An 11,317-nucleotide genomic window follows, 5' to 3' on the forward strand; every position below is an offset into this window, starting at 1 on the left:
AGGAAAAAAAAAAAAAAAGAGAAGGATGTGGTTGTGTTTGCCGCTTCGAAAACTGTAAGGCACGGGCTGTAAGAAAACGCTCTCATGCTCTCTAGAACAGCCTGGGCTGAAGCAATGCTGCTGGTCTGCTTGCCAGGGGTCAGGTAAAGTAATTCCTGTTTTAGTTATTGACTTCTATTTTTCCCACAATTTCGTAGCAGCATTGATTGCAGACACTTATTAAGCTGGTAAGATGACTGTTGTTTATAAAGTTCAAACAATAAGATCAAACGTAGTGTTGTTTAGCTTAGAGCAGAAAGACTTCTGCTTTAGTGATAAATATAAATCTATTCTGTTATAATCAAAATACTTAGGAAAAAAAATTGTAAGAAATTATCCAGCTATAGGTGAAATTCATGGCAGGACTGGGACCTGCTGCTCATTGCACTGAGCCATCTTACTCTTCTCCAGTACATCCACAAGAGAATAACTTACAACTAACATCAATAATGTTCTTGGAAATAGATATAAACACAGCATGTTTCTGCTAATGAAGCTTTCACGGACAAGAACATCCTTAGTGTAACATCTCTAACCAGTGCTCTCACACAGATTTGTGTGAATCCCAGATGAACTCGGGCCTGAGCTGCAAAGAGGAAACCATTAATGAGCCTAGTGAGGGGATTACTGTAAAACCCTGCTGTTCATTTCTAGGTCAGAACACCTTTGCTGCTCACTAAACCACAAGCTCCTGATATGGCAAAACCCAATTAATGAGTTCAAAGGAAGTGGAGAATCCTCAGCAGGAGAAACAGAACGAAGGAAGCAGTGATGACACAGAGGCTGTGCCAGCTAAGGCACACTCTCTTCAGTACTGTTAATTACAGGTTCTTGTATTATCTTTTGGCTTCTAGGAGTTGTCTGAAACAATCCTAAAGCCACGGAAGATTCCTTCAAAAAACTGAAGACAGAAATTTTCCTCAGAAGACTGGAAAAGAGCAAACGTGGTACCTCTCTTGAGAAGGTGGATAGGAAAGAGTTGGAAAAACTAAATCTGTAATCCTGGCTTTAGTATTTGAAAGAAATACTGGAATCACTCACCAAAAATCTGTTTGTAAGCATGCAGAACTCGAGCCAGTGGTAAGTAAAAAACCTGCAGAGATTAATCTGAAAATGACTGAAATAGAAGTTATTTGACTTCCTCTGTGAACTCTTCAGCAAAGGGAGATGGGGCTGTAGGAGGGGGAACAGGCTCACACACTACCTCTAAAGAACTTCTCATAAGCAAAGGAAACTTGAGCAGTATGAAACCTCTGTATGATTCGTGGTACCCACTGAGATTCTAATCACTGTCTACACTATAGGAAAGATGTCTCTGCTACAGTTCAGTTTCTTTCAGGATGAGTATTAGCAGTATTTTTACTAATAATTTGGACAATGCAGTAAAGATGATGCTTGTGAAATGACTGCAAGGTTATTTGTCAATGAAAATGATTCTTCAAGTGAGCCCTAAGCAAACATTACTTAGTCCAGAACAGTTGCGAACAATTCCCATTGATTACTCAAGATGCGAATTTTAAATTTGAGACACTAAAATGATAAAAAACCACCATGTCTTTGACAGGCAGACAACTATCAATTTAAAGGCTCTTTTCTTGAAATTAATAATTTTCTGGGGTAATGCTACACTTAATTTGGTACCAACGAATTCTAAAGAAAAGGCATTCAGTGAGCTAGTGATGCAATAAAAGTGGCACCAAATTGTTTCAGCAGACACGAGCCAAGACACAGACTCTCATTTAACAACATGAAAAGGGTCCTGGTTTGTTCTTCTGCACAGCTCAGCCATCCTGACTGAGTGCAGCAAGCTCCTGCTGCTGCCTATTCCTGCTGAACATGACTGCAGTCACACCCAGCTCAAACATCCCTGCAGCTCCAGCTCCATCAGAGCCACGCTGAGCTCACAGCACATCTGCAGCAGCAGCAGCAACTCTCTGCTTTGCCCTGTTCTTTGTCTCTCTAGCTCCATCCTTCTTCCTCCAGGCTCCCCCTGCCAGGCCAGCCCACCCCTTTTATCACACGCATCTGGATCAGTCACAGCTGGGACCCATGAAGGGCAAGGCTGTTCTTCTTTGGTAATTAGTACAACTGTGATTTATCAGGGGTGAGGTCACTTGTAATCTCTCCTTCTACACCTACACCAAACCTCAGACTTTGAAGAGTCATCATGCCTGGTTTTCTGATACATTTACAAAGCACACCAAGTGCTGGGTTGTCAGGTGTTGTCACTGCCCCAAAATGTTTCAGTTGCCTGGTTTTCTCCCCAGGCAGATGGGTGCCCTTGGGCACAGAACATCCTGCTCACACTAAAGCTGTGTTCCCATGTCCCCTGCCCTGGCCCTCAGTGGCAGCAGCTTCTCCCCAGAGTGAGCCCTTGCACACACAGCACCAACTCAGCTCCGTGTTCTGTGTGACTTCTCACTTCTCACACACCACAAACACGTGATTCTCCAAGTAGCTGCCACACACTGCTGGCTCAAATGGGCTGATTGAACCTTACCCTGATGACCAAACCAAGGTTTTCCCTTTTGCTCTCGTTTCTGGCAGATAAATCCAGCCCATAAACCTTGGTGATAACATCCAGCTTTTGCAGTTCCCAAATTGCCTCTCCAGAGCTCACCCTCACTGCCACAGGGGCTCCCACAGCCAAGGAGAGCCCCAGTGCTCTGCACCCCCTTGGTAACCCCCATCCAGTCTGTTTGTAATACTCACCAGCTCCAGGCAACCATTTCATTACTGAACTGCCCTTGCTCTAAACCCTGCTTTTTCTGGTGCTATCCACTCGTTTCTAGTACACTTTGCTGAAATGCAAGTGCCTAAAATCCTCAGCCTTTCTCCTGTATGAAAAAGCAGATACTTCATCAAAGATAAGGGTCTGGTAAGAGCACTCAAAGACTTACTTAGCATTTTTCTTTATAAATCAGTGTAAGTTTAGGCTCATCAGTTACTGAACTGCTTTAATCACACTTGACACTCTCTCCTACAACAGATAGAATAAATTGAACCTTATCCAGTCACACTAATAAAATCCAGACTTCATAACAACCACTGAGCTGGACCTTCAGCTTTATGTGCCTGTCCCTTCTGTAGTCTGAGCTGGAAATTCATGTTTAATAGGAGCATGTTAAGCTCTGAGTGCATTCGGTGTTCAGATACAGTTATTTCCATTATCACTCACTGATTCCCACCAGCCATCCCACATCTGACCTCCAGCACAATGTCAGCATTCCTGTGGTATTAGAAATAATATTAAGAAATAATAATAAGAAATTAGTGGTATAAGAGTTGGCAAAATGCAAGGCTGTCTCTCAGCTGTTCTCTGTTTCTCTATACATTTTTAAATATTTTATTTTAGTCACACGCACACAAAAAATCTTTCACTAGTTGGTTTTGGTTTCTTTAGCACAGTTTAGCTCTTTTTGGCAGTGCTTAAGGGCTGTCACTGTTCATCCTCCAAAGCAAAGATTCTCCTCTTGATCAAACTCTTCTTAAAACATCCTCACTTACTCCTAAAATTTCTTTTGAGCTATTTGTTTGGCTGAACTGGACTGGGAACTTCAACTACCAATTTCCTCTGCTTTATTAGGACTTTTTGTGGTTTTGATTCAAAGACCAAAAGTGCTTATAAAAAGCACTTTTAAGGCATAGTTTGTTAAAGCATATGTATGTTTTTAAAAACAGTGATAACATTCAAGACAAAATAATTTTTTTTAAGAATTGCATTATGAAGATGTCATGACTTCCACTTGCTAATCTTTGCTGGATTGTCAAAGATAATCAGTTAAAATTTAAACTGCATACCCCAAATTTAAACAATGCTGAAAGTTAAGCACAAGTGAAAAAAAACACACTTACTCATTTTGCACCTAGATAAAAGATCAGTCTTCTTAAGTTGACCTTTTAAAATACTGCATTGGATATAAGCACTGTATGAAACTAAAATATCATATAAATGTGGGTGCAGTAAAAGCACATCAGCAAAAGCTACTGATGCATGGGGATTTAGATGTAAGAGTAAAATCCCAGCTATCAGATCAACATACCTTAATATGGAACAGTAATCTCATTAATTTCTGTGTAGCAACAAAACTAAGCATGATGTTAGGGAAACTTCAACAGGTGTACAAATTATTAAAGATAGCCAGTAGTCTTTAGAGTTTTTGAAAATACGTGTTTGAAGGAGTCAGTCTCTTTGATATCTGAATGGGATTCTCTGACATGGGAAGGTAATCAGAGGATGTTGACTACTTTCCCCTGAGAATCAGGCTCCCCTGTACATACCAAGCCAGTCAAACTGGAAACAGAAAGCTCTGTGCTTGAAAGGTTTCACTTTCTGTAATAGACACAGGCTGACCAACTGTCCAGCTCAAAACCAAAAAATTCTAGAACTATGTTTGGAAGGATCTTGGTTTGGCTTTATCATGGCATTAGCTGTGAATCTTACACATTTCCAACACTCTCTTTGTTGTTTCAGGGCAGAAATGACCAACAGCAGTGAGAATTGCAATTTCACAGCCATTGACAACCTGGCACGGAGGGTGCAGCTGGGGCTCTCCATCCCCACCTTCATCATGGGGCTGGTGCTCAACATCCTGGCCCTGCGTGTGTTCTGCTGCTTTTGGAGCAATCAGAGCAAGACCTCGGTGTACATGATCAGCCTGGTGCTGGCAGACATCCTGCTGGTCTTCTCGCTGCCACTAAAGCTCTACTCCTCTGCCACAGAGGTGCCTGGCCTGCTCTGCTCCTTCATACAGGCTCCTTACTTCGTCAACACCTACATCAGCATCTTCATCATCGTCTGCATCACCGTGGACAGGTACATCTGCATTAAGAACCCCTTTGAAGGCCGAGCTAATCAATCCCCCACGTGGGCTGTGGTCATTTGCTGCGTCATCTGGGCAGCAGCTTGGATCTGCAGCATCCCAATTTTTGCATTCCAGAAGGAGGAACCTGTGAGATGCTTTCACAACATGTCAAGCCAGACGTGGAGTGTCCCCTACATTGTTTCTGTGGAGATATTTGGGTTTCTGATCCCGCTTGCTGTTATGGTTTTCTGCTCCGCTCAAACCATCTGGATTCTCCTGAATCACAACACTCATGACAGAAGGGAGGTGAGAGTAATTGTCATCAACCTGGTGGTGTTCCTGGTGTGCTTCACTCCCGTCCACCTCGGGATCCTGCTGCAGTGCCTGGTGAGGCAGCACGTGATCGTGGGCTGCAGGGTGAAGCAGACCATCAGCCTCTTCCTCCAGGTGTCCATGACATTTGCCAACCTGAACTGCTGCCTCGATGCCATCTTCTACTATTTTGCTGCAAAGGAATTCTATAGGAGAGCCCAGCTGGGGAGGGTCATTGAGCTGTGTGCCATGCGACAGCATTGCCAGCAGTGGGACAATGCCCCTTCCCAGGACACTGACAGTGCTGTGCCTGACCTGGCAGGGACTGTGCCACAGGGACAAGGACAGCAGGGACAAGGACAGTGAATTTCCCAGTGAATGCAAACCTGTTCCGTATTTTTCTCGCCTTTAAAGACAGAGGAGAAGAACCAGCATTAGCAAAGTGACAGACTGATCCCAAAAGAAGCATTGGCCTTGACAGTACCCACCAGATGTGAAAAGCTTGCCAGAGGAAAACTAACCAGATCATGGGAATGCCTTTTAACATCAGCTTTAGTCATAGCTGCACCAGTTTTCCCTCTACATATGTGGGCAGAAAGGTGTTGCTGAAAGCAAAACTAGAAATAACTGTTCATAACCTTTCTAATTTAGAATCTATCTTGGTAGTTAAAAAGTAATATCCAGCCACAAGTCACTGCTGGGGCTCCTCTGCTTTGGGCAGCTTGGCCAGCCTGGGACAGCAGGGAATCCTCCTTCCATGGAAGCATCATGGACTGCTCAGGGCTGCTAGGAGGGACAACAGTTTTTGCTCTTTCATGGAGGTCATGCTGCCCAGAATAGAAACCCAAGGCACTACCTCAGGTACCAGCCATTCCTGATCACCTGTGCTGAGGAGTCATCGTGCCTTTCTCCTGCAATTTTAAATCAGGTTTTGCCCACGTAAATCCAAACAACCCCTTCAAATATGAGATTTAGAGGAAGACTGAATATGTTGAAACTGTTTCTACATCAGTGCCTTTCTGTCTAAGATATAACATGTATGAATGTTATTCATTTGTATAACAATTCACATGTATTCTTCTCTCTGTCTCATTCTTTCTTGGCCAGGGGAATTAGGGAAGCAAGCCCTGCATGACAGAAGATGAGGGAGTGATTGACAATCTCCTCTCTCTCAGCTCAAAGCCTGGACCAGCTCTACCCAGCTCATTCCTTAGGGAAGTCCTTCCAGCCTGTACTGTGCACTTCTCCAAACATTTCTGGGCTTGCCTGAACTCTTCAGGTCAGCCCTTCTGGGTTGTCACCACCCTAATGCCATTTGCAAGTTTGGCTCTGACTCTGATCTAAAGGTTTCTCTGTTGCAATTTAAGCCAAGCATTTCTTGCACCCTCCTCTGGGCATGGTTGGTGCTCGTAGCCAGAAACACTTTCACAAAAAGAAATCATTTTCTTCGCCTTTCTAAAAAGAGCTGTGAAAATAGTCTAAGACTGCTGGTAGTCAAGTTTCTTCCATTTATTCAAAATGTGAAAAGAAATTACCTTCTCTCAGTAGCAAATTAAAAAGAAGGAGGTCCAGTTTTGAAAATACAATTTGCTGTCCATCAATTTCCATAGAAATTATTGACTGTGCAAATAGGCAGCTGCACATATCTTATAGTGCACCTAATATATGAACATTTTAAAACTTGTTAGTACTAAAACTATGACCACAGCTGAAGTGAAAAAATATTTTTGTCATCATCTTCGCTGCTTTCTGTAAAAGAGCAAGAGGATGAACTTTCCAAAAGAGATTTTCTAAACATTATTGAGTGCACTGAATCCATCACTCAGAAACTTACAGATTTTCAATATGGGTTAACCTTTCTTCTTTGCACTTTTCACATTACTTTGCATACAAAATATGTGTGTGAGAAAGAAGTAGTTTTACTAAATAAACTGTACATGTGAAGTGTATGATTTGAAAATGCACTTTAACTTCCCAATTTGACAGCAGTGTGTAATTCTCCTTTACCTGCACAAGATGCCTAAAAAATTACTCAGCAGCAGCACCTGTTCCTCAGAAAGGCTGGGATTATTAAAGTCAGGGTTAATTAAGCTGCAATAATAGGCAGTGGTGGAGCCACTGTGAGCTACTGCTCTCAAGGCTCTGTGTGCTCCTGGCTGCAAACCCAGACTACAAAATCTGGAAGTTAAACTGGGCTATTTTCTTCCCATTTAGTGTCACTTCTTTGTTGGCCCAAAATGTTTTTGTACGTAATTTCATTGGTCTGAATTTTGCCTGTTGTGTAAGTAAATGAGAGCAGCCTCGCTAAGCCTGCTTGAAATTTGAGAAATGAAATTAAAATGAAATTAAAATGAAATTAAGAGAAAGAAGGAAGAGCGCACAGCTGTGTTGATTTTACAGGCTGTTGCAGTAGTCCTGTTTTTTAGCACAAAAGAGCACAGGTCTTTTGAGCAAGAAGGTGTCACTTTCAATTCACTGCTTTTCAAGATGAACTTACATTCAAATAATGCACTCAAGTCCTGCCTTTGCCCTGCAGCTACAGTTCTTTCTAAATCAGGATTTTACACAGAGGCTCCTGTGGGGAATCCACTCTAAACTCTGAAGCATCTCCAGTTGGTTGTATTTTTATGCCAGGACAAAGCAATAAAAATCCTTCCGCACCTTGGGAAGGTACAAAGCAATTTTGATGATTAATAAAACTGAAAAGCATTTGATATTTTAAAAACCCAAATCTCCCTGAGCTGATACACAGGTTGAGTGCAACATAAGCGGTTTCTTCTCTCTTGGTGTTATTTTTAATACACAGAAAAGTGATGGAAACCTGAATGTGAACCCCTCACACACTCAGGTCTCCTCACTGCATCAGCTGTACTATAAAGTCAAAGAAGTACTGTCTTAGTGGAAAAAAATAAAGTGCTAAAGAGAAACACCAAAAACAATGCCTTTAAAAATTGCATTTTCAGTTCTGCCCTCTTCTGTGAATTGGACAAAACCAGGATTGCACAATTAACCACAGATCTTTTAGAGGAGCTGTATTGAACATTCCTTTCTCTGGACACGCCATTTCAGGCCACAGGTGAGAATATTCACCACACAAAATTTTGTTTTCCTCCCATTAAACTTCTCCAACTGGGCTAAACTCCACAGGCCTCCACAACAGAGAAGACAGCTGATTTTTCTTGAGGGCGTTTTTATCAATGGCAGATCACTCCAATATTTACGATTAGCATTTGTTCAGCCATCAGTCTGATTCCCCAAGCTGTATTTTATAGACTCACCCAACTGAAAGACAGAAGAGCACAAAAGCAGTTTGGACAAAAAACCCAACCCCCAATTTAAACAAGCAAACAAAAACTCCCAGCACACAAAACCACATAGGATTTGTTCCCCAAATTCTTTTCCTGTCTGGGTTATATCATCTTCATTTCCCTACTTGAGCACAGAACTCAGTGACACTAATTTCTAATGTTATAAAAGTAGCATCAAAACAATGCCAGAATTTTTGAAAAATTCTGTTGGCCGGGAAGTCCCTTCTGAAAGATTTTCAACAACAACGATATCAAAAAAAGGAAATTCAACTGGTTTAATAGCAAGTAGAGGGTCTAACATATGAACTTTTCTAGCCCTCATACACTGCTTTTATGATGCATGATTTATGAGCTCAAAGGCACCTGAGGGAGGGTCCAAGCCTGGATCCAAGCACTGTTGGTGTCCTGCCCTCTCACAAGGGGCCACAGAGGGACAGGGGCCCTGGAGAGTCAGCCCAACATCTTTTCACTATGATTAAATACATTAGTTAAAAATATAAACCAGACACTTTTCCATGTGAGGATGAACAATCACCAAAAAAGCCTAACAAATGTCGCTCTAGTAGTTTGTCATATCAAGTAATTTTGAGTTTTCAGGAAACTCCAAAGTGAGAAGAGCAGCCATCTCACTGCCTGAGGCAGCCTCCAGATCATGACAAAAGGCTGAAACGGGCTGGAAGATTGAAACTGATCTTCAGAGAGACCCAAACCTCCCAGGATATGTCACTCAGGGGTTGTTCTGCAGCACCACAACTTAGCCTGCCTCAAACACAGGCAAACAAGAGACAGACCCAGGCTACTCAAACGTACAGACTTGTGACTGTCTCACCAAAGTGGTTTTGCTGAGGTTTTCCTCCTCACATTAATTTTCCACTTCAGACTAGCTGCTTTCTCTGAGCCTTGGGCATGCTCTCCATCCTTCCACTCAAACACGAGGAGAGGAGCAGGGGCAGTGTCCTCGGAGGAGCTGACGAGTGCAGCAGGGGAAAGCAGAGCCCAGGCAGCTGCTGAGGGGACTGTCACCTGCCCTGGGAGCCTGCAGGGACCTGCTCAGCACCACAGTGGCCAAGGACAGCAGCTGAACAACCCCTCTGTGCGGCCACGGGGACCAAGAGACTTCAGCACCCAAAGGTTCCCAAGGACTTCCCACAGGGAAAAGGGGCAGAAAGTGAGCCCAGAGCAAATGTGCTTGTCCTGGGCAAACTGAAAACAAACCTGTCTGTTAGTGACACAACAGTGCAAATGGGAAAGCTGGCTTGGCTGGCTTTCAAATTAGTGTGCTTACTAGACATGTAGAGAAGCACAAACTCCTCACACACTGCTCTGTCTGCTCTCCTGGCACTGCCAAAGGCGCAGTTACCAAAAGGTGCAGCAGCTTCTCTTGCTGTTCAGCTGTGATGGTGTTCACAGGCGTTCTTGGATGAGGGAAAAGATGAGGATCTGACTCCATGTTTCAGAAGGCTTGATTTATCATTATATTATATATATTACATTAAAACTATACTGAAAGAATAGAAGAAAAGGTTTCATCAGAAGGCTAGCTCAGAATAGAAAAAGTAAGAATGATAACAAAGGTTTGTATCTCAGACAGAGTCCAAGCTAGCTGACTGTGATTGGCCATTAATTAGAAACAACCACATGAGACCAATCCCAGATGCACCTGTTGCATTCCACAGCAGGAGATAACCATTGTTTACATTTTGTTCCTGAGGCCTGTCAGCTTCTCAGGAGGAAAAATCCTAAGGAAAGGATTTTTCATGAAAAGATGTCTCTGACAGTTCAGCTGCTGTGTGGGCAGGGGGGAGGAAGGCAGAGGAAGAGGAGCAGAAGATGCCACAGCAGAGCACAGAGGGTGAGCTAAGCCTGCTGCCAGGGAAAGCATCAGCCTGGGCAGTCCGAGGTGGCTGCAGTCCAAAGACACAAACCTGCTCCCAGCATAAAAGTCACACAAGGCACAGAAAACCCTTGTTTGACCCCTCTTCTTGCTCAAGGCAAGATTTTGGGCATCTTCCCAGAGGTGTCCCCGAGCTGCTCTGTCGCTGTGCCTGCCCAGCACTCTTAAAAGTTGTGCCTTTTGCCAATGTATCTCACATTGTGCCTTTCTTCAGCTGCTTTTGTGAGCTTCTTTTGTAAGCAGCTACAACTATTTCTTGTGTAAAGTTGTGTGGGAAACAAAGAAACCAAAAGCAAAACCCATCTATTTCTTTTAAGTTATTTAACATCAGACTATGGAGAACATTAGATGAAGGCTCTCGTGCTGCTTCTGATCACACAATTAAATGATCTTCTGTCTGCAGGAAAGCTATTTGCATTGGAAAATCACTCCTAGGAGCTGATTGCCACAAAATGGTACTGTGCAATGAGCTTTCACAGCTCTGTAACCTCAGTGTTAGCTGAAAACTCCAAAGAAATCAAGCTCACCCCTTCCACGTGGATACGACAGCTTCACTCAAGCAATCTTCTATCTATTGAACATCAGGCCAGCACAAAGCCTTAAAGCAAGTGTTAGCACTGAAGCACACCTGAGCAGACTAAGAATAGTTGTATTTCTAGAGTGCCTTTCATGTGAGGAAGTCAGAGTGACTGAAAGTGTGACACGATCCCCGCGGCACAGGCGGCTCTCCAGCAAACACGGGAGGGAAAAGGTGAAGTAGGTGGGCAGCAGCCAAGCAGCTGCTGTGCTTCAGGCCCTGCAGGGTGATTCTGTGCTCCTGGAGTGGCACAAGTTATTGCCTTTGGCCCTGCCAGAGGTTTTTCTTTCATTTATTTCATTTTAAAATATATATATCAAATAAAAAGCCAAACACTGGTAGTACTCACTGCAGCATATGGCATGACAGAGGGCTCACCGGA

General features: G+C 43.2%; 1 protein-coding gene across 1 annotated transcript; it reads left to right on the forward strand.

Annotated features, from left to right (window-relative positions):
- Positions 1 to 897: 897 nt before the first annotated feature.
- GPR55 (G protein-coupled receptor 55) lies at positions 898 to 6,194 on the forward strand. Its single transcript, XM_005489583.2, has 2 exons — positions 898 to 1,119; positions 4,514 to 6,194. The coding sequence occupies exons 1-2, from the start codon at positions 1,100 to 1,102 to the stop codon at positions 5,520 to 5,522; spliced, it is 1,029 nt and encodes a 342-aa protein (XP_005489640.2). The 5' UTR covers positions 898 to 1,099; the 3' UTR covers positions 5,523 to 6,194.
- Positions 6,195 to 11,317: the final 5,123 nt, after the last annotated feature.

The sequence above is a fragment of the Zonotrichia albicollis genome, chromosome 9, assembly GCF_047830755.1.
Source record: "Zonotrichia albicollis isolate bZonAlb1 chromosome 9, bZonAlb1.hap1, whole genome shotgun sequence".
Classification (NCBI taxonomy): Eukaryota; Metazoa; Chordata; class Aves; order Passeriformes; family Passerellidae; genus Zonotrichia; species Zonotrichia albicollis.